General features: G+C 36.7%; 1 protein-coding gene across 1 annotated transcript; it reads left to right on the top strand.

The window, feature by feature from the left end:
- The first annotated feature begins 355 nt into the window (after positions 1-355).
- LOC145125333 (uncharacterized) lies at positions 356-3,603 on the top strand. The gene is made up of 7 exons (XM_079060802.1): positions 356-788; positions 1,336-1,554; positions 1,629-1,751; positions 1,859-2,017; positions 2,130-2,243; positions 2,338-2,774; positions 2,857-3,603. Exons 1-7 carry the CDS (start codon positions 371-373, stop codon positions 3,481-3,483), a joined length of 2,097 nt encoding a protein of 698 aa, XP_078916928.1. The 5' UTR covers positions 356-370; the 3' UTR covers positions 3,484-3,603.
- The last annotated feature ends 21,145 nt before the right edge of the window (positions 3,604-24,748 follow it).

Below are 24,748 nucleotides of genomic sequence, written 5' to 3'. Positions count from 1 at the left end.
AAAGTTGAAAATAAGATTGGTTCCTTGGTTCCTTGGTTAATTATGGTTCTCTATTGAACTCACCATATATATATATATATATATATATATATATATATATATATATATATATATATATATATATATATATATATATATATATATATATATATATATATAAGCATGAAGAAGGTAACTGCACATCAAACATTATTCATCTGCGTAGGAATTATCATCTGGCAAAAACAAAGTGAGTGAAAAAAGATAAAGCGGAGACTAAACAATGCAAGTATCGAATAAAATATAAAGCTCTTTACACAATATATAAACCATGAAGAAGTTAACTGCATCTACATCATATCTTACTCATACATACCCATTCTCCATTCAAATGGAAGAATCAATCCCCTATTTTGGACAACGTTTTGAACAAATACAAAGCCCTTATGTTCGACATCCTTTAGAACAAACACAAGAAGAGCATAAGTACTTATATGCATCGATTACTAATGTTTCTAACTTTGTCTCTGTGAAGCTTTCCAGTGCCCGCAATTACCATCTTTGGCAGACACAGATGCTTTGCCTCCTGGAGACTTACAATCTGCATGGCATTGTAGATGTAACAACTACCCGTTCAAGAGCTTTAAGTCCGGAGATGGAGAAACAATATAACAGTCTTGTCAAAGGTTGGATCTTTGCTTCAATCAGTGAAGAGCTACTTGGCACGGTTGTCAATCTTGACTCGGCCAAAGCAGTTTGGGATAAACTGAAATCGTTCTACGATCCAGTTTTGATAAGTTCTCAACAAGGTATGGTACCTATCACTCTTCTAAACAAATTCTATATTACAAATTATCTCACGCACGTGACCTAGGCACCTAGCTACTCTCTAATTAACACTTTCTTGGACGTAGAAAATGGAATGGTCATCGGTCATCATATCATATACCTATATGTCAAAAAAAATATAGATGACATTTTCCGTTGGAAAAAATTTATATGTTAATATATAGATGTTTGTGTCCATGTATATTAATATAAATTTCTTAAAGCACATTTCCGTTTGTTTTATAGACATAATGGAACGATAGCCAGCAAAATATTTGTAGTAAATTATCATGCAATGGAGAAACATTATATTAATCAATCTAACCAACATGCATATATGTTTTCCGTTCCAGAGAAAAAAAACATGCATATATACTTGTTTCTTTAATTCATGTAATCTGTATTTTAGTGATTAGTTTAATTTTGTACCAATTGTGTAAAATCTTTATTTATCACGATTGATGTATATAATTAAAAAGGTCGTTATGATTTAATTAAATAAATTTTAATACGGCAATGCACATTCAGCTCAAACGAATAAGGAAGCGGAAACAGACACAGAATCAGAAACTAGAGGCCTAGATAAAGGTGAAATACCATTGGATAGAGCTTATGAATATTTGTTGAAAGTCAACAAAGGTGATCGTATACCAAAGAGAAGGTCTGCTCCTTCAGAGGGTTCTTTTAGCCGTAGTGGAAAATTTGGCCTCATCCTACTTGTTAATGCTATTTATGCAAAAAAATTTGGTGAGTAGCAAATATATATCAAATAAATATGATATAATCGAAAGAGCATTCACACTCTCTGTAATATGCTTCAGGTTTAGCATCCGATTTGGTCAAAAAGTTTCCTGAATTTGCTGTTAAAGATGATAATGTATTGATGGCAATAGTTAAAAACTTTCCGAGTAGGCTAGACTATGGGGAAGCACTTATATATCCATGTAAGTTACTTTCTAATGCACTATAAATTCTAGAGATAGTTTATTTTGTTATTCATTTTTAATTTCCCTTTTCTTCCATGGTGATAGATTATGGTTTTTTCTTTCAGTACTTATGGGCGATATTTGTGAAAGGATAGTCAAGAGAGGTAGGGACTCGTTTGAAATATTAGTAAACTATTACCAAAACATAATGGATGTGATACAAGATATACCTGACGACGTGATCTTTGGTACTATACAACTTCTGCTATACATAACGTTAATGGGTGAGCTATTGGTAACCTGTAACTCATGAATACAAACCCAGAATTAATCATATATTTGAATTAAAAAATATATCATATTTTACTAATGAAAGATTTATTCTTAATTATGCAGGCCCGTTAGCCATGCTTTCTTGGATTTATTTCATGCTTCGCGTAGTCATGTTGATGCTTTATTTTCCGTTCTTTATGTTTTATTTGCTCTTCTGGAAGGTTGCAACAAGAGTAGGTATATATAATGACTCAATGTCAGCTGAGTTTGAGGTATAATTTCTAATATAAATTTGATGATTCTATTTAACCAATTGCTTTCCAACTTTCAGTTCCACCCATTAAGCATATCGAGAAGAAAATGAAGGAAAGGAAAAAAGCAAAAGAAGTTCTGGCGTTGATATGCGATGAAATAGACAAGTTGGGGCACCCAGATGCACGTCGTCGCTTGTACACCGGACCAATTCACGAGGCTGCACGTCAAAATCTTTATGAGGTGGTTCATGAGATTTTAACGAGATCCCCTACAGCAATGCAATTTAAAGATGAAAGTGGTTACGACATTATACAGTTAGCAGTTATATACCGATCAGAACGAATCTACAACTTTATCTATTCCATAGGAGAGCGTGAAGGTATTTATAGAACTATTGAAGATTCTTTTAGGAACAATATGTTGCACTTGGTTGGAAATTTACCTCCTTCACAGAAACTTAGACGTAGATCAGGTCCAGCACTACAACTACAAAGAGAGCTTCAATGGCGTCAGGTATATCCAAAATGTATTATTATCCTTATCGTGGGGGATCAATGTATATATTCGTTGAATAAACAGAGTAATTTTTTTATAGGAAGTGGAGAGGCTCGTTGCTCCAATATGCATTACTCAAAAGAACGCTTTTATGGAGACACCAGATATGGTGTTCAGAAGGGAGCACGATAATTTGGTGAAGGAAGGAGAAAAATGGTTGAAAGCCGTAGCAGAATCATGCAGCATCACTGCAGCACTAATTACCACAATTGTATTTGCGGCAGCCATTACAGTACCAGGTGGAAGCAATCAAGAAACAGGCATCCCCGTGTTTACAAAAGAAATTGCTTTCACGATCTTTGCAATATCAGATGCAATCTCACTATTTGCATCCAGTACATCATTATTACTGTTCCTGTCGATCCTCACAGGAAGTTTTGATGAACAAGATTTTGTAGTCAAGTTGCCAAGGAGATTGTTGATTGGTCTTTGCACCTTGATGTTGTCCACAACTACCATGATGGTTGCATTCGCCGCAACATTGTTCCTTGTCTTTTGTCATAAAAGACCATGGATGCTTGCTCCAATATGTGTATTATCTTCGGTCCCGATTGCTTCTTTTGGTATTCTTCAAATGCCCCTCATAATAGATTTCTACCGGTCCACATATGGACACATCTTTGGCATTCCAGAAAACAATAACAAATTGAAGACGAATGACATATAACTCTTTTTTGGTAAGTGAAACGAATATATATCTTGGAATGACGCATTCTAGGTCCAACAATTATATATCGACTTTTTTATTGTGAACTAGGGATAGGTGTGCGAGGATATTGAGTTTAAAAATAACAAACACAAATATCTAGATATTAAGTATTTTTTTTTATTTACAGAAATCAACATATTTGGTTTATTTATATATAAAGAATATAGTTAAATACAAATTAAAAATTACATTATTTAAAAAAGGAAAGAAATAAACATATGGTGATGACTTTTGTTCAAAATAGAATGATATGTTTTTATCATTCATTGCTTTAGGTTGTTCCCATTTTTGTTTTTCCCATTTTTTTGATAAGCTGATTGAAGTAAAGTTTTGCTATTTTATTAACCTGGAATGATACACAATTGCTCATTAGAAGATTATGAAAACAAAGCCAAATTATGTTTGTAATCTTTCTTGGAAATTATGTTAGTTGACATAGTAAAAGAGGGATGAAACAAAAAAAGATAAAGATGACATACGAAAAGGTAAAACAAATGGATTTAAAGGAAATAAAGAAAATCAAATTAAACAGAAGATGGTAGGGGCGTTCCTTTGATTGATCGGTTTCATCCGAACAATCAAATGAATTAAAATTTGTTTTGAAAACGTGGATCTGAATAATTCAAACTAAATTCAAATTTAATACGGATCAACCAAATTACAATTCGGATGTATTGGTTTTTACAATTCAGTTTTCAAGAAACAAAACATTTAAAAGTAAGCATCACATGAATATTCGTCGACTTAAACAAAAACAAATTGTTTGCTTGGGAATGAAAATTTATGAACAACTATTCAAACAATCTATTATAATTTAATATTTTAAAAATAACAAAAAACTTTTGAGAAATATACATTAAGATATTTTATTGGATAATACTTTCTAATCTATTTAAAAATACTAATAAAGTAATTTAATAAATAATTAAAAGATGTATATTGAAAATAAACAAAAGAATAATTCGCTTTTACTGAAACCTCATTATTCAAAATTTCGAATATCCAAACCAAGAAGTCATATGCAAATTGTGCAATTGGACAATTCAATTTTATCTGAATACTAATGTAACGCCCCAAAAATTCATAGTAAATTTTCATTTTTAAAACAATAAATCATACAAACGAGTTGATCCAAAACCGATCAAGTGAATATATTATTTAAACATCAGAGTAATATAATTAATTATCAATGCGGAAAACTCTGGGGAAGTTGTGTAGTCACGTTAGACTCTTCCCTTTCGAACCGGAAGTATCTGAAACCATAAATATGAAACTGTAAGCACAAAGTTTAGTTAGTTCCCCAAAATACCACATATCGTACAGGGTCGGTCCAGACGGTGGGGCAACCCGGGCGATCGCCCAGGGCCCACGTCTCCAGGGGGCCCAAAATTTATAGGCTATGTAGTGTATATAAATAAAAAATTATTACCTAAATGATTTTTAGGGCCTAAAGTTAATTCAAACTCAAACTAGCTCAAAAGACAAACAATTTGGCTTGCATGTTATTGCTAATTGAACGCGTTTATAGTGAAGAATAAATGATATTTTTTTTTAATCTTTATTATATTTGTCTTTAAGGGGCATTTTTTTTCTCTTCGCCCTGGGCCCCATATACGTTTGGACCGGTTATCATATATACAATAGAGATTGCTATGTGCCAACCATAATCTTGTCATTATACCATGAGCCGTATCATGGTCTTTCCTTACCAGGTCGGGGGCCAACACCTTGGGTCTTACAAACTAGTGCCAAGAGCCACCTCCTGGTCTTCAATGCAAGTATCACAAAGACAACTAGCATACTGCATATAATTGACAGGGTCTGATCCCTGGTCTTGCATACAAATTTTCGGGAGCTACTTCTAGGTCTTTCATACAAATGCCAAGGTTCATCCCCTAGTCTTCCTATATAACATAAGCCAATGGGCCGACATTGGTGCCTTCGACCCCCGAGTATAGTGAAGAGAATCACCTGAATTACCAAGTCGACTAACATGCTCAAAGCCACGTAACCGCCGCTACAGCACTCCTATCACAACATACAAGGTCCAACCTTAGATTACATATTGGAATCAGCCATCTTGGCCAAAAGTCAACCCAAGTCAAAAGTCAAAGATCAAAGTCAAAGGCCAATGTTGACTTCAGTCAACCGCTACGTCGTGACCACTTATGGCCACGTCCTGGCCCTCCAGCAACAGTCCATCACGATATTCGTTATCGGCCCGTCGTGGCGACCTGGTGTCATGCCGTGGGCACTGAGTCTTCAACAGCTTAATGGATTAAGCTATTTCCCTCGATCCTAAGGGCTCCAAAGTTCAGATCATGTCCATATTATTGTCTAAATAGATAAAGTTTCCAACTTTATCCATTAAAGCACCCAAAGAGATCAATATCTCAAACCTTAGGTCCAAATGAAGCCAAAACCCATGATGTCTTAATCATTAAGCCCTTGATCTGAAAAAGTCCTTAACCCAACTACTCCAAAAGGTTTTCTAATACCAGGTCCATCATAAAGGTGGAAACTTTATAGATATGCATGTCCAATACATCTCTAAGATCCATCTTAGGTCAAAATATGAACGTTAAAGGCCATAACTTAGGTGCGTCATCCCCCAATTTCTCGGCCAGAAAAGACCAATTTCTCTAATAGGCTACACCACCGAATACTATATGCATGGTTGCGTTATATCTTGATTTTGGTACATATAGTACTTACTCCCGATCCCTTGCATCCCCGCCTGCTTCATTAAGGATCATCGGGAATGCTTTTGCCTTTGGTTTTAGAAGTACGTTTAGTTTTTTAGCTCCTTTCCTCTTTGGGCAGTCTTGCTTGTAGTGCCCTTCTTCATTACATTCCTGACACACCCTTTTATTGAATGTACATTCATTGGCGTAATGCCCATACTTTCCATATTTGAAACATGTCACCTCCGCGTCACATTTTCCTACGTGTTTCTTCTTGCACTTATCGCACCACCTTGCTTCACCTCCTCCTCCTCCTCCTCCTCCTCCTCCAGACTTCAAGAATTTTCTCTTCTCGTTGGACCCTGAAGTTCCTTCAAACTTTCTCTTCTCACCAACTTCAACCTTGTTGGCGGCTCTTCCCTTGATCATCTCTTCAACAGACTTGGCAGCCCAGATAGCTTCCTCCAGAGTAAGTGCATGACGCACTGGCACCGCGTACTCCCATGGAGGTCCCTTTGCGTACCTTTCGATTTTTGTCAGCTCATCTGGAACAATACCAAAGCAAACTACATTTTATCTGTGAAGTTATTGGTGTATTCATCGATGGACACACTTCCCCTCTTCAATGTTAGAAATTGGTTCTCTAGCTCAAGCAGATTTTGGGCCGAGCAGTAATTGCGCTTGAAGTACACCAAGAACTCTGCCCAAGTCAGTTGCAGTGGCTCATTAGGGCTTAGGGTCTTCCCCAGAGTCTTCCACCAGCGAACAACGCCACCTCTGAACTGAAACACTACAAATATGGTTTGTAACTTGCCTTGGCAACCACATGTCATGAAGGCTAATTCCATCTCCGAGATCCAATCCATTACTCTGACGGGATCTTCCTTTCCAGTGAAAGTCGACGGATTGCAAGTAATAAAATCTTTGTACTTGCATCCATTTCTCTCGACTCCATCCTCTTTGTTATTCCTCCTAACCACAAGCGGTTCACTTTGACCAACAGATCTACTGTAATTTTCTTCCTCTGACTATCTTTCATTTAATTCAGGTTGTTCAATAGGCATTGAAGGTTCATTCTTGTTGTTCAGCAATAGTTGTCTCATTTCTTCCCTTTGTTCAGCCATCATAGCTTGAATCATGGCTTGTACTCCAGCCATTGTGATTGGTTCTGGTGCAACTTCTGCTATAGGCACATGTTCCATTACTTGGGGTTGATATTGTTGATTTCTATTTGCATTTCCAGCTCCACTTCGGGTTCTTGCCATTATGATCTATACACCAAATTAGGCGAATTTAGATCTCTATTCACGATAGATATTTAAATTCTCCTTATCACTCTGAATCATGGCTTGTACTCCAGCCATTGTGATTGGTTCTGGTGCAACTTCTGCTATAGGCACATGTTCCATTACTTGGGGTTGATATTGTTGATTTCTATTTGCATTTCCAGCTCCACTTCGGGTTCTTGCCATTATGATCTATACACCAAATTAGGCGAATTTAGATCTCTATTCACGATAGATATTTAAATTCTCCTTATCACTCTGAAACGTTATATGCTAGTTCTAATATCGTAGTTATACGCTTAGAATCCTAAACACATAAGGTTTTCAGATCCGGTCAGCAACAGACCATAGATCCGAACAAATAATATCATATATGACAAACATATAGCATTTAGCACATAAAAGCATTTTAGGCATCTTTCCTAAAATATACTAGTGCTTGTGTCTAAAATATGGTAGACACTCATCTCACAATCATCACTTAGCATTCTAAGTTTAAGTCTAGAAATCCTAAATATTCCTAGTTCGCTTAAACTAATGCTCTGATACCAACTGTGACATCCCCCAATTTCTCGGCCAGAAAAGACCGATTTTGTTTATGTTTTTAAAATAAAATCAGAGTAATCTCTCCAATAAAATATGTGGAATTTGTCCCAAAACAAAATATGATAAAAATTTCATTATGAAACTCGGGATGTCCACATCGATACAGACCAAAAGCATAAACAGTACATTATAGGCATTACAACAGTTATTTACATCTACTGGCCTATAATCCAAAAATCCCTCGTCATCATCCAACTATGCTCTGGATCCACTACCTGTAATATAGAAAGCTGAGTGGGCCAGGCTTGGGAGCCTGGTGAGTATATAGGGTTTTCAACCCATAATAAACAAATTTATTAATTTTCATCAACCAACAATAAATTTATTAATTTCATCAACTAACAATAAATTTATTAATTTCATTAATCAATAATAACCCTGATTACTCGTTCCCGTTATCCTCACTTTATGTCCCTAAACATCTAGTAAAAGGGACCTAGCTTAAGGATCATCATCGGGCTAACAACACTGCTTAAAGGATATTTCTGCAGTTTCTTAAGGTTCCACCCTAAGAATCCTCTATCATTCACTTATTCATTCCAAAGGATTGTCCTAACGTATAGGCACAAAGTCCATCGTTGCCAATAGCACAGCTGCCAATATTATCTTTTAGGCGCAGCTGCCAGGATTGTGTTGTTCTCAACCAGGCGCAACTGCCAATATCATCTATTAGGCACAGTTACCAATATTATCTATTAGCCACAGCTGCCAATATTATCCATTAGGCACAGCTGCCAATATTATTCATTAGGCGCAGCTGACAGGATATTTAAATTACAACTGGTGAACACTTAAATCAAAATACCTGGTGAACACTCCGTTCAAAATACCTAATGAACACATAGTTCAAAAACACCTAATGAACACATAGTTTAAAAACATCTAATGAACACATAGTTCAAAAACATCTACATGTTACGAGCCTGCTAACGTTCCACTGAACTCTCTAGAAAAGTCTGTGGTTGTCATCTATACTCCGCTAGATGATTGGAACATCAACAACTTCGAGACCTCTCATCATTTTATTTCATCATACATCAGCTATTTCATCTAGCCATGTTATACCCAACATATTTGTAGATAAAAATACATATACAATTTAAATCATTCGAAACATGTATACAATATTCATTCAACATCCATCTCAAATAAACAAACAATATATATACACATATCACGTATTTTATATGAAATATTTCATAACTATATGTAAGATGAAAGTGACTATACACTCACTTGATAAGACGGCGGTTGGACAGCACTTCGTCCCTTAAAACAATATTTTTTTTATGAAAGCGGGATGTTTTCTCAAAAACCGGGCTTTACACGGGCAGAGTTTCGACTCGAAAACTCTTTTTCTCGGGATCTTCGGGCTCTCCGGGGCTTTCTTACGATGCTAGGATGGTATAATAGGCTTGATGGTATTTAGGGTAGCATACAAGATAGTATAAGGTGGGAGGAATGAAAATTTGTAACATAAATACGGCTGGCTTCGATCACTATTTATAGTGGCTGAACAGTCGAGTTACGTTGGGCGTAACTTTAGGGTACGCGGGGCGTACTGCTTCTTCAACCAGTACGTTGGGCGTACATCGAGTACGTTGGGCGTACAAAGAGATCAGCTCGGACGCTTCAAGGCTAGGACACGTGTCCATCATGCGAAGGAGTAGGGGGTAACTGACTATGGATCACGTACACGAGTACGCTGGGCGTACTCCGAATTTTCAAACTTCAAAAATTCGTAACTTTCGCATACGAGCTCCGTTTTTGACGTTCTTTATATCCACGTGTAGGTAAGACCGTGCTCTACAACTTTCGTTTAGACTCCATCGGCTAAAAATCACTCGATCTAAAATTCGTGTTTCGTGCTCCATACTATTATGCCAAATCTTAGAAAATTCATAACTTCCTCATACGAAGTCAGATTTGGACATTCTTTTTATGCACGCTCTCAGTTTAACAAACACTACGACTTTCGTTTAGATTACTAATGCTAAAAAGCACTTTATCGTAAACTCACTTTTTACGTCACAGTGTCGTGTCGGTTCTTTCTCTAAACTTTGACAAGTTATAACTTCTTCGTTATAACTCGGATTTCGGTATTCTTTATATCTCCGGAATCCTTGTTTCAACCACTACAACTTTCTTCATAGATATTGGTTTTATCTAACATTTATTTTTGACGCTTATTTTTATCCTTAATTCATTAAATTATAATAATTAAGTATAAAACACATAATACTCAAATAATACATCTTATTATTTCAAAACAAATTACAAAGATTGACCTAGACTATTACATCACCATTGATTTCAATGGGATCGATATCACAGAGTATGCTCGATAGTCATCACTATTATGTCCCCGAATGGAATGTATGTTACCTTTTTTCTTTCCCTTTTAGACCAATCTGCCGCGTATAGTTTAGTCGTCTCTCGAGGGTTTATTCTCCAGTTTCGGATGCGGGAAGAAGCCCTAATCTTCGAGTCAGGAGATACCTTGAGAACAGTGAAAGCAGAATCCTATTTTATTTAGTTGAGAAGAAGGCTGGCTCGTCCCTTCCCATTGTAATTGTAGGAGGGAAAGTAAAAGGAGTGGTTGTACGTAGCCTAGAAACACGGGTGTTACATTAGGCAAATGATAAGATCTTCCATCAAAGACTAGATCCATAACATATAACACTCGTGGGACTCAGGAGAGTCATAAATTTGCCAAGCTTATGAGTTCCTTCGCTCCAAACTTGCACAAATATGAGGAAGATAGGATGATATTTTAAAATCTAACCACCAAATGACATAAAGCAAAGAACTTGGGCACTTACAAAGATCTAGAGATAATATGAGGTAATGATAATCTTGATTCCTTGCAACCTCCATCAAAAGATCACCCTCTTTTTCTTCTTCTTCTTATTCTCTTCTTCTTCAAGCTAAGAAAGCTCCAAAAAGTACACGAATCAAACAAGGGATGGAGGATAGGGTTTTCTGAGGTGAAAGAGGGCTTAGAGGCTGATAATGAACCCTAAAATAATGATGGGATTGGGCCAGGACATCTGTCATGTCGTGGTAACTCTTGGCCACGCTGTGGTGGATCAATAAAATACGCATGTCATTTAGTCAATGACACGCGGTGGGCATCCTTACTCCACGTCGTGACATGAAGTTTTTCTGAAAAACTCCATCTTTATCCCTAGAGAATAAAATCAAAACCATAATAGAACATGGGCGTTAAAACTCTCCCCCACTTAAATTAGATTTCATCCTCGAAATCATTTCTCACTACATTCCAAGCACTACAGACGATACTAACAATTCTTCTAGAACCCCAATAAAAGTCGAATCTAACATACGCTGACCCTCCAATATATTAATCAAACTCAACCTTAGCAGGAACCACATACTAACGACAATCGTAACCTTTCCCCACTAACCTTAACCAATGAAGAATAACTATCACCACTTAGCTCAAGATCCAGAAATCCAATACATTGTCTGACTTCCCGACATACGAAACTGTAACATCCGGAATCTAGAAGGTCAATCATGGAAATAAATTCCCTTTTTAGGGGCCAACTCGTCGAGTTTATGGCATAAACTCAACTTGTTGGAAGCTTTTGGGGCGTGTGTTTTTAAGGACCAACTCGTCGAGTCAGTATAGGAAAACTCGAAGAGTTGGATGTTGTTTGAGAAAACCCTAATTTTAAGGTTTTGCTCCCTATTTAAAGACCTTAACTTCTTTTTGTTGGCCTCCTTACCAGCCTCCTTGTCTAGAAAACCCTAATTCTGTGTTTTATCCTTCAAGGTTGAGTGTATGAGCTTGTGGTGAGGTTGGAGAGTTGGTTTTTGGTGTTCTTTGGAAGGAGTTTGAAGAATGAAGGTGCTTAGTTTGGAAGGAAGGCTTTGTATCCAAAAACTCTCCATTTGTTGCAGTCCTTTTGAGGTATAAAGTCGGAACCTTGTGTTGTTATCTTCTAGATCTCTTTGTGGAATGTTTTAGTTTGATTTTGGGTGTTTGATTGGGTTGTCCAAAGGTTAAGAGTTTAGGGATTTTTATGTTAGATCTGACCCTTTTATGACTTCTCTTGGCATAAAGTTGCAAGCTTTGCTAAGTCCTAAGTCTCATCCATGCATTAAGTCCTTTATTAAGCCATTTTGGGCTCTATGGTTCCTTTCTTGCATGCACTGACGTAAAGTTGGAAACTTTACGTGATAATCCAGCCTTGCGATCCCAATTCTGTGTTTTGGGAGTATGTTTTGAGAGTCTAAGAGCTTAATGGGTTTGTAACGCCTCGTTCCTGGTACATATTTAAATTGTATTTTGTTTATTTTGTAGAGCTACTCGACGAGTTGGGAGCCCCAGACTCGTCGAGTAGAAGCGGGATTGGATGCGGGTTTAAAGCCATCTACTCGACGAGTTAAGTGCCCTCAACTCGACGAGTAGGTCTGCCAGGATGAAACCCTAAATTCGGGGTTTTGCACCCTATTTAAGCAACTTAATCCCCACCTTATGGCCTCATTTCCAGCCTCCAAGTCCCAAACTCTAATCCACGAAACCCTAGGGCATTGTGTGAGTGTATGAGCCATTTTTTGAGTGTTTTTGTGTGTTTTGAAGCTTGAAGAGGAAGAAGATGCTTGAGGGCTCCAAGAGAAGATTGTAGATCCAGAACCAGCGTTTCATTCCCTTCCTTTTCTGGTAATCAAGTCTATAAATTGATCATTTATTCTTTAGATCTACTAATTTTCCATTTTTGAGGGTTTTGATTCAAAGAGCTTAACCTTTGGGGTTTTGATGTCCCAAGCAAGGGTCCTTTCAGATCTGGGATCATTAAGGGTTGTTAAGGCATAAAGGTGCACACTTTATGCCATTAGAGCCCCCATGCAAACCATAGAGTGCTATTTTGGCCTTTTTAGCCCAAAAAGGCCATGCATGAAGAGAAAGGTGGGGGCTTTACATGTCCAAGTAGTGTTAGAGGCTTAGATATGTGGTTATAAGTCTTAGTTTGGTGTATGGATGGCTTAAGGACTAAGTTTTAGGTCCCAAGTAGTTAGGGTTTGAGCTAAACCCATTAAGAAGAGGTATTAACGGGTAAAGTTGGAAACTTTACCCTTAAGAGGACATTTTCGGGGTTTATGTGAAGTATGAAGCTTGGATCTGAAGTGTAGGGGCTTAATCCATCAAGATAGCCCAAACAAACAAGGAGAGTCGGCGAGTCCAGAAGGGGACTCGACGAGTTGAGTCGATTTGTCCCGATTCCGTACCAGGTGGAACTCGACGAGTCTGTGAAGGGACTCGACGAGTTGACTCGGTTATCACGAGTCTGAATAGCATAGTAACTCGATGAGTTAGGAGGTAACTCGAAGAGTTGGGTCAACTGGAAGTTGACCTTGACTTTGACTTTGACCAGGGAGTTGACTTTGACCAGGGGTAAAATGGTCATTTTACCCTTAGAAGGATTTTCAGTTTTTGACTAAGTGTTCCTTGTAAATTTATAGTCGGGGAGTGGTTGGAGTAGGCATCGGAGATTCCTCACTTGAGATATCAGCAGGATGCTTGAGAGGTGAGTTTTCCTCCAGTAGGAACGGGTCGAATGCACCAATGCCGGCCCGTTTATGTATGTTAGCATATATCGGAGTTAGGTTCGATGTCGGGGCTAGACCGATGTAGCTTATATGTTTCCAGATTTTGATCCGATCCCGGGGCAAGCTCGAGGAATTTTTTTATGTTTGATGTCTTTGTGATACTTGCATGTGTTTGTTTATGTGTTCTGAACTTCGGTCTGATGTCGAGGCAAGCCCGAGGAATGTTTAGCTTATATGTTATGTGTTATGTGTTCCGGACTTCGGTCCGATGCCTGGGCAAGCCCGAGGAAGGTTTATATGTTTATGTTATATGTTTATGTGTTATTTGCTTGTTGCTATGTTATATGTGTTGGATTAGTGTCTAAGTTCATAACTATTTTGGTATGTACTTGACCCGATGGTGCATGGTCCTTTTCGGTTGCCTTCACCAAAGCAACTTGATAGGATGAATTATGTAGAGAGAGGATTAATTATGATTTATTAATATATTATGAGAATAATATATTAAAGGAGAAATCATATTGTTTAATTAATATTAGTCAATAATTAATTAAGAATTAATTTTGTGGCTAAAAGAGATTAATTAAACTTAAGGGACTGGAACTATCAATTGTGTGATAGTTGAATATTAGGCTAATGGACTCCATATTAGAGTAGTGGACGAATTCTATGGGGAAACCCATTAGAAATCGTCCAAGGCCTCTAAGGAGGGAGTCCATGGGCTACTTAGGGCTTAAGCAGTCAAATTAGGGTTTCCTTGTTAGATAACCCTAATAGCCTCACTATTTAAGGACCCCTAGGGCACCAAAAACGTGGCTAACTAATTCCTTAGGGTTTCTAGACGGTTTTTGGATAACTCTCCTCTTCTCCTTCTTCATTATCTTGCTCTTGGTGTTTGTGAGCCATTAGAGGAGTGACACTTGTGACTCTAAGCTTTCAGAAGTCAATTACAAGAAGGAATAGATTGTTATTACTACATAACAATCAAAGGTAAGATCTAAACCCTATTCTTATGTTATTATCGATTATCACATGCTAGATCTAGGGTTTATGGCTTTGGATGATTATTGCATGTTCATTAGACAAACTAGATCCAAAGCTTTAGGGTTTGCATGTACACCATAGCAATGTTGTAGTGCCCAAAACCCATCAGTGGTATCAGAGCCTAGGGTTGTTTGTTGATGAATTGATGCATAATTGATCGTTTATTGCTTGAAAATCGAATTTTTTTTGGGTTCTGACTGGCAGACTCGCCGAGTCCATGAATGGACTCGACGAGTAGGTCCTACTCGACGAGTTCGATTGTGGACTCGACGAGTCCAGGGCTCTGGTGCCGGGATTTTCGAATTTTCTGCCAGATTTTGTTGAGGATAATTGCCAAAACTCGTTTTTCTTGCCAAAATCCGAATTTTTAAGTTTGGAATGGTTATCCTCATCAAAATTGATGGATTTGGTTAAATATGGATAATATAGGATTATTATTAGTCAAATATTTGACCTAGTAAATTTGAAAAGCTTCAATTTACACCCCTTAAGTTTTATAGTTTAAATTTGAACCTTAAATGTTTTAGTTTTGAAATTTAAATAGTTAAACCCTAATATTTTGAAAGGTTTCAAAATTTGTACTCAAGTTTTGGAATTTAAATTTTTGATTAAAAGGTTAATTTGGAAATATTTAAATTCTAAACGCTAATGTTTTGAAATGTTTCAAAACTTACCCTCAAGTTTTGGAATTTAAATTTTGATTAAAAGTTTAATTTTTGAAATTTTAAATTCTAAAACCCTAGTTTTGAAAAAGTTCAAATTACACCCTTATGGTTTTATCAAGTTAATTAAAGGTATAATTAAAAGAGAGTTAATAAATCCATAATGACATGGTTTATGTTTAATTAAATTAAAAGGTATAATTTATTAAATTAACTCACCTAGTATTTTAAAAGTGTAAAATACACCCTATACTATATATTACATTAAAAGTCTAATATTATATATGTATAACTTAAACTGCTAGTCTTACCGTTAGTAGGCCTCATTCACGAAGCCAATCTATAAAGGGCGTATAAGGTTATGACCTATAAAATGGTCGTTTAATGGGTGTCCACTCTCACCCACCGCTTCCTTGATTGGTGGAGGGTCGTTAGCCGAACGGGTAGGATAGGGCAAACCCTCTCCTCATTAAAAGTATAATGAATAAAGTAACTAATTTTTTTTTCAAAATTCCCAATCTTAGTTACTTTAGGAAAAAGTGAAATTGATGCAATTCCATGGAATTACACTTTGTACCCTTGTCGAGACAATTAGTGGAGCGTGTGTGGTTAACCGGCACACTAAGTTGGGTTTGGCATTGGTAGCGAAGGGTGACTCGATGTTTGTCATAGATCGATGGAGCGTGTGTGGTTAACCGGCACGTCGATTAGGTGACTGTAACATTGAGGGCACCACGTACATTCGCATGGTTATTTACACCTTATTTGTGATCCTCGACATCTCAGTCACAAATGAAGGGCATAATCGAGATTTAAACATGCCTTTGAAAAGTTCGATGAATCTCAAAGGATCTAGGAATTTTAATTCATTTAAAACTTAACCTTCTTTTCGTTTTTCATGATGGAAATTGGTAAATCGTCATTTACCTACCTTCAAATGTTCTGCGAGTTGGATTACGGCATCCCTCTTCCAATTTGTAGGATATTGTGTTGGGTCCTAGCCTTAATATCTCATTTGGGTGTTTTGTTAAGGACTCAATCAACTAACTTGAATTTTCTCCCGTTTTATAGATGTCAAAGTCTGACAGCTATGGTCTTCTTAAATCCGTTGGAAAACGTTTTCCACGTGAAGATGATGTTCCACGATTGTATTGTGGAAATGGAAATCATGCTTCATTTCCTCCACCTCCTCCAATAATTCTCCCTGACCCACATGTTCGAAGAATTGAAAAGTTCAAGGTCACTCAAGCCCTATTGGCAAAAGACACGAAAATGGAAAGTCTATATGTGCTTATGTCCTGGATAAAAGGTTACATATTGATAGATTGGGATTGGTGGGTGTCGATGTGTAAATGAAGTTGGTTGTTGAATTGGTTCTTCAGTCACTTCCCGAATCATATGGTAAGTTCGTTAGAGAGTACTATATGATGGACCACGACATGACCCTTATTGATTTGACTTATTTGCTTATTGCTGCTGAATCAGAAATGATTTGGCGCACTGGTCAGCAAATTTGTCTGGTAAATCAGTATCCCAACCCTCTATGGGCAATGGTAACATTGGAAGTCCAGAAAAGTTTTCTTTATGCAAGAGAAAGGCTGAGTCTGAGATAGTCCCGTGTGCCATTCTAGAGAGTCCATAAGTTTCTACTGCTAAAAGAAGGGGCATTGGTTACGAAGCTGCCCTGACTACCTGAGAGATCTAAGAGATGGGAGAGTCAAGATGTATGACTCTGCTTCAGGTAAAATCCACTATCTAACTCTATTAAGTTCCTATTTGGAGATTCTTAATACATGATGTGATAAGATTACATTTCGATGTTTTGAAGGATCGAAGAAAGGAAAGGAAGCTTAAAGGAAGGAGCAAGCTGAGTCTGATCGCGAAGAAATGGATTTTGATCGCATGATTCAAGGATCAGATGTTTAAGCTACTACTTTAGAGTTAGGATAGATTGCTAAGTAATATTTACATAGTTTTCATTAGTAATCGCATTGTAAGGACAATATTTTTCCGCAATAAAAAATAAATTTTGATTTATCTTATTTATGTTTCCTTGCGATGGATTTTATGAAAATTGGTGTTTGAATGGTTCTATTGTTAGCAATATTGTGAATGGATTCGATTCTTAGTTATGTTATTTGTGGTATTGTCAGAAATTTACCAAATGAGGAAAGATTCTCATCGCCCAAGTTTCAACTGGACAGAAACTTGGAATCATACAACTGGTATTGTGTGACGAATGAGAACCTTCGTATTTGGAAAATTGAGAATAATTCCTTGTTCACATAAGTATGTGAGTCAAGTGAAGGATAATGAGATCCGATACACAATGTTGTGCACTAGTCAAGTCCACCACAAAGAACTATAAAATGTTCGTCATGATTTGCTAAAAGATTAGTAAATATGATTATACTTAAAAGATTAAGTATGATTCTGAATCATTGAAAAGTTTCAATGAATGGCAGAACGAATAAGAACAATCAATTAGGCAAGAAAGATAAAAGTTTCTCCAATCTAAGAAGAAGGGAGAGTATTTTTGTATCATGTTTATGATCGTCTTAAGAACCATATTACAATTCATCCTCTAAGGACACCTTAGTGCACTAGTATGGCTAAGAAGAGGAGTCGAGAATTGTCAAAAATGGGTTAAGTCAATAAGATGAATCGTACTTCGTACCAAAATCAATTCTTAGAGTCGTACTCCAAGATTGTAAATTGAGTGACATAATCTTAAGTAAGAATGTTCTTACACTTTCATATTTTGGTAAGTTGTGATGTCTTGGATAAGACAAAGACCAACTAGTACCAAATTATGTGTAGGTTTGTCATGATAAGGACACACACTAACTCTTGAATATTTGTTTGTCAAGAAATGTTTCTTGATAAGAGAATCTTATATGTCAAGAGGTCAGTGGGAGTCTAAAGATCTTGAAAAGTTTCAAGAACAAATCAAGAAGTAAACCTATTAAACACTAGCACACGACTTGAGGATTGTAACCTATCGTGTTGACAAAATTTTATTTCTGCGCCAATCCAGTTGAGTGATTATGCATATAAGTTCTATGAGTTCTCAATTGAATGCATAAGGGCAAACACCTTGATCAATGAAAGTACATTGACTGTCATAGGTGAGCTGCTAAATAACTTGGAAGCAATGGTGGGACCCTTGATGGTAAGAAATTAAGAATGAACAAGTTTTGTCCATAAGAATTTGAATTTGTCACAAACATTATCTTACGATTATGCTTATGACAAATTTGCATAGATAGGAACACATGCACCATAAAATCTAAGTGTCATAAGGTTTCTCTCCTTCATGAAAATGATTGTGAGGAAACGCTTTCACTAAGAGAGATTTTAAGGAGATAGCAATTATGTAAATTGCATTCTCAAATTCGATTATGATTACGGCATCCTCTTCATAGTTCGAATTGTGAGATTTGGCAGTTAGTCTGAACATTTAGGACTTAGTAATATAAGTTCTGAATTAGTTTAGACACACATGTGAGCTATCTAAGGAAAGGTGTGTGAATTTGAGAAGCTTAGATAAAGGCTTATCGAAGCACATCGTATTGGAAATATGAACTTTGGAAAGTCAATAAGTACTGTATTTTAGAAGTCCAACTGTTCTCTGAATACGTGTCAAAGCTAGTGGGAGCATAAATGTTATGGATATAATCATCATGTTAGTGGGAGCATGATTATTATTGCAAGTTAGCAATATTAATTATAGAAAACAAAAAGTTTCACTTTGCAAAGTTGCATAGATTGAAAAGTTGTTTTGCTATAATTAAGGGATAGAATATTATACTTCGTTTCAAATCTAAAGGTTTAGATCGATAAATTTTGATCAAATTTAGTCAGAAAGATATATGAATGTTATGTTGAAAGGATTCAACATAAGAGAATGCCATATATGGAAATAATTGTTGTGTTCTCACACTCGATTATGATTACGACATCCCTCTTCATAGTTCGAATCGTGAGAACATGGCAAATAGAAATAGAAATATTAAAATATTATAGCAAAATATTGGTAAAGTATCATGTCGTTGTAATATTCGGCCGTTCTAAAATTTTCCAAATGCCTAGGGCATTAAGAGGGAAGAGGACTAGAATCGGATTTGACTAAATTAGTTAAACAACTGTCAAGGATAATCTATGGTTCACCAAGGATTGGTCACTTGTGGACAGTTAGAAGTATAGTAATGGATGGACCATATTGACATTATTATGAATAGATAAGATTCTATTTAAAATGAGTTGTCATATGGAAAATTTGGAAATGTTTCCATATTGGGAATTGGACGTTAAGAGTTTATGTCTAGATTAGAAACTTTTATGCAAGAAGGATGTTCAAAGGAATGTACTTTGAATGTGAGACTTCACATCTATAGAATTGTCTTGTAACAATCTCCAATAGAGAATTTTGTAATTTCATTGGCCGAGTCTTGGTGACTTTTGTGTCGTGATATTACGAAAGGACCATTGCATAAAATGTTAGAATCTAACATATTCTATAAGTGGCAAGAATTTGGCATTCTCACACTTGTGGTAAGGATTGGGAATTGTGAAATGAGTGTGATTAAAAATGTTATTCAATTATAATATTTCACAAAGTAAGGACCATAAGTAAACATAGTGTGCATGCTAAGACCATGGGACAATTTTCGTTATAATTCAAGTAAGAAGTTGATTACCCGAAACAACAAATAATGAGTAATCAATATGGTGATTAAATAAAAGTGTTTTATTTATACTCAAAAGTTTGGGGCCATATAAGATTAGTATTATTCTTGTGTTTCAATTCGCATGTTTTGACTTCCTGAATGATAAGATTATTCGAACGTTCCACAGTCTCTCGTACTTTGGAAGTAGGTATGAAAGAAGATTGTCATGAATTGGTTTGTAGATTGTCTAAAGTGTATTAGACATAGCAAATGTTTGCTACAACGTTCATGAGTGCTTACGAATATGATTTGAGCATTGGATTAAACCCACGCTTACTTGGATCGCTTCATGGATTTTATCACGAGTGATCGGTGAGATGATAATATCTTATATTCTTGAAACCGAGATGTGTGAGTTGTATCTTGCGAGTCGGTTGCACATTGATAATACGTAAACGCACCAGTAACTTGGTGTTATAAAACGTATTGTTGTGTATGATTCGGTGAGTAAGTACAAGCGAGCATTCGATTCGAAGTTTATCCGTTCCTTTTACCCAAAGTGGGATAAAAGCGATATATGTGGGACCCTCGATGATTTAGTGATGACACCCTAAGCGCTTGGCCAAGCCGGGACTAAGTTGATGTGTTCAATTGTAGTCTGTTATCAGTCGTCATAAATCGGAAGTCGGGAAACAATATATATACAGAGAGAATGATTTAAATCCATGTCTCCGTCTATACGATATCTAGAATGGAGGAATATATGATGCCCTATCTAAAGGACACGCTTCTGATAAGATCAGAGTTAACAGCGGCTTTTGAAAGCTACGATTGCGGATCAGGATCTGAAGTCATACATAAAATAGTTATTAGACTTGTCCAAGTGGGAGACTGTTGGATTAGTGTCTAAGTTCATAACTATTTTGGTATGTACTTGACCCGATGGTGCATGGTCCTTTGGGTTGCCTTCACCAAAGCAACTTGATAGGAGGAATTATGGAGAGAGAGGATTAATTATGATTTATTAATATATTATGAGAATAATATATTAAAGGAGAAATCATATTGTTTAATTAATATTAGTCAATAATTAATTAAGAATTAATTTTGTGGCTAAAAGAGATTAATTAAACTTAGGGGACTGGAACTATCAATTGTGTGATAGTTGAATATTAGGCTAATGGACTCCATATTAGAGTAGTGGACGAATTCTATGGGGAAACCCATTAGAAATCGTCCAATGCCTCTAAGGAGGGAGTCCATGGGCTGCTTAGGGCTTAAGCAGTCAAATTAGGGTTTCCTTATTAGATAACCCTAATAGCCTCACTATTTAAGGACCCCTAGGGCACCAAAAACGTGGCTAACTGATTCCTTAGGGTTCTAGACGGTTTTTGGATAACTCACCTCTTCTCCTTCTTCATTTTCTTGCTCTTGGTGTTTGTGAGCCATTAGAGGAGTGACACTTGTGACTCTAAGCTTTCAGAAGTCAATTACAATAAGGAATAGATTGTTATTACTACATAACAATCAAAGGTAAGATCTAAACCCTATTATTATGTTAATATCGATTATCACATGCTAGATCTAGGGTTTATGGCTTTGGATGATTATTGCATGTTCATTAGACAAACTAGATCCAAAGCTTTAGGGTTTGCATGTACACCATAGGAATGTATACCGGGATGACTGCATGGCACACACCATAGTTTTCAGCTTGGGATATTTTAAACTCTGATATTTTGATACATGGTTTGGATACAGTATTTTGATATGATGTTTGAGATACACGATTTTGGATTTTATTATGTTGTTTTATGAATTATGGGTTTTCTTAAATGGTTTAAAACGAAATTTTTGGACTATATTTTTGGGATGTTACAGGGTTAAGCCTCACTCTATTAAGTCATGGATTCGGGTTTGGGTTCAATGTAGTGGTTTTTAAGGGTAAATTTGGAAACTTTACCCTTCTTGTCATCATTTGGGAAAAGATCTGAGAATGGAAGCTTCTAGATTCGATGGAAATGGCTTAATGCATTAAGTTGTTTGATTCCTTACCAACTCGACAAGTTCATGAGGGGAACTCGACGAGTTGATGCGAATTTTCCCGATCTTTGCATTTAATGGGAAAACTCGACGAGTTGAAGGACAACTCGACGAGTTGGGTCAACTCGGACCGTTGACTTTGAGTTTTGACTTATAATTAAGGGAATTATAGGCTTAGGATCGTATGGGGTTGGGCCCAATTTGGAAAATTGGGCCATTAGTGGGCTTTGATGAATCTAGTAATTTCTGGTATTTTGGGCTTGAGTTGTTAATGGGCCATCGGGATACAAAGTATTTGGACTAGAAAGAATGGTTGGGCCTTAAGGCAGGGCCATGTAAGGAGTTTGCGCCCAATTTGGAAAATTGGGCCATTGGTTGATTAGTGGGCCATTAGGCCTTTCAGATTGTAGTTTGGGTCATGGGCTTGGTCAAGGTTAGGTTGGGGGTAAAATGGTCCTTTTACCCCAGGTATGGAGTTATGGTTATGGATTGGAGCCCAATTGTTAATTGGGTATATTATTGATATTGGTAGTTCAGGAACCAATGGCTATGCCTTTGGTCAACGGCTTTGAAGTCATTGTTGTTGAGGTTGTTTACAAAGAAGTAGGAAGTGATGTTGTAATTTGTGTGCTTATCACCTTCCCAACCACCTTTCCTTGATCATGATCTTTCGATGAACCAACCTCCTTTTCTCCTCCTTGCACCCCCGTTTTAACAGATGGGCATCTATTGGCATCAAATTCACAGCCTTTAGAAGAGGAGCAAGTTCGGCTTTCAGATTTGACTCCAAAGAAGAAAACTTTGTGACAAAGACTCCTAAGAAATAGAAGATTTGGGAGAAGTATCAAACTTCGAAATTGACTCCTTTAAGCTTGCTAGAAATTCATCCATCTTTGTATACACTTGCAAATCCTTGGTCTAGAATGAAGTGAAGTTTTCAATAAGTTTTCGGATATCCTAAACATCAAGTTTGTTATGAGGGGAAAAATAATTTTGTTCAAGCTTAGCCAACTCCTTCGACATTTCAGACTTGAGGGACTCCACTTTCAAATTTATAGATTCTTGAACTTTCTTGACCACTTCAACAAAAAAAATATGTCATTATTTAGCTACTTCACGTCGTTCTTTAACTTCATATTGAAAATTGTCAACATGTCATTTCATACGATCTTCATGCTTTGTTTCAATCGGTTCCATAGCTTGCTTTAATCTATGTTCTTAAGATTTCAACAACACATCAACCTCAATCCCAGACACCGTATTGCGACTTCCAGTATCAGCCTGAATCTATAATAAATAATTCAGTTTCTGATTTAAGATTTTAAACTGCTTGCCAGACATCATCATATGATCGGGAATGTTCTCCTCCTCGGGGTCGAACTGAATGTCAGCAAATGATACCAAGATATCATCTTCATCGTGATCAACCCATGGAATTTATTTTTGACCTTTGGTTGATTGATAAGGGAAGAAAGAAGTAACAGGTTGATTTAGAATCTTGTTGTAAGTAGGTGATATTGTGGAAGTAGGTAACGAAGTAGGAATGGGTGAATGAAAAGGTGGTAAGGAAGTAGATGTGTCGATAAGTGTGGTTTCAATTGTGAATGAAAGAACAAGTGACATTGAAACAGATGAAGTTGCAATAGTAGGGTTACCTTGAGCTTCGAAAGTCGACATCACATCACCAATGTTGATATTTGTGTCCATATTAGATATGTTCACATGGATGCCTGAAGTTTGAACCTCCTCCGAAACGGATTCAGCCATCGAAAATTCGGGTGGTAGGACAATGGTATGCTCAGGGATGGAAATTGTTGAAGAATCACCCAAAGTAGTAGTTGTGACTGGAGAATCCCTCTGATGTGATTCGAAGCCAATGTCTTCATTTCGAATAGGAGATTGATTACTATCATCTTTGAAATCAGTCTCCTGAACAACCTCATCCTAAGGATCTTCCAATTGCTTCTTCTTCTTTTTGATCTTATTTACCATTGCATGTGCTTTTTGTTTCTCAGAAGCACGAGAAACAAGATTAGGAATTTCACGAATGATAACACCCCTGCGATTGAGTTGGGATTTGCAAATCTTCTTGATTTTTGACACTGAATCTTCCTTTTGTGAAGAAAGAGACTTCTCATGAACTTCGTAACAATAGGACTTTCTGGTGAATAATGAGGCCTATTTGATGGCTTCTTAGTTCTTTTAAGAACTCTTGTCTTCAAAGGAACCACTTCCTTTTCAGGACCTTCATTGGTTTTTGAAATAGGATCTTGAATAGTCTCTGTTACCTCTTTTTCCACTCGCACAATATCAGGCTTAGGTTAGGCAGCCTTCGTAGATTTCTTTGAATTTTTTCCACGTTTGGAAGTGCCTTCGATACCTTTGTGTAACTCCCGCAGATTCGTGCGAGTCAATTTAGAGAGAATGAGCGTCAAAAATGACTTTGTGATGGAAGATTATTTAGAAGGAGTAATCTTAACCAAGTTATAGTATATGTCACAAGGGTTCCGTACATATAAAGAACGTCGTAATCCGAGTTATAACGAAGAAGTTATGACCCGTCGAAGTTTTACGGCAAAACCGGCACGACACCGGGATTCGTAAAAAGTGAATTTACTATAAAATAATTTCTCGCCTTAGCGATCTAAACA

Source organism: Lactuca virosa, chromosome 7 (genome assembly GCF_052849685.1).
Source record: "Lactuca virosa cultivar CGN04683 chromosome 7, Lactuca_virosa_CGN04683_v6, whole genome shotgun sequence".
NCBI classification, from domain to species: Eukaryota; Viridiplantae; Streptophyta; class Magnoliopsida; order Asterales; family Asteraceae; genus Lactuca; species Lactuca virosa.
The sequence above is the reverse complement of the archived record's forward strand: the minus strand, read 5'-3'. Positions and strand labels throughout refer to the sequence as shown.

Bases quoted from the DNA above. Each gene is read 5' to 3' on its own strand.
- LOC145125333 (XM_079060802.1), top strand. From the start codon at position 371: ATGGAAGAATCAATCCCCTATTTTGGACAACGTTTTGAACAAATACAA. The intron at 789-1,335 runs GTATGGTACCTA...ATGCACATTCAG, and splicing joins TTTGATAAGTTCTCAACAAG to CTCAAACGAATAAGGAAGCG. The intron at 2,244-2,337 runs GTATATATAATG...TCCAACTTTCAG, and splicing joins GAAGGTTGCAACAAGAGTAG to TTCCACCCATTAAGCATATC.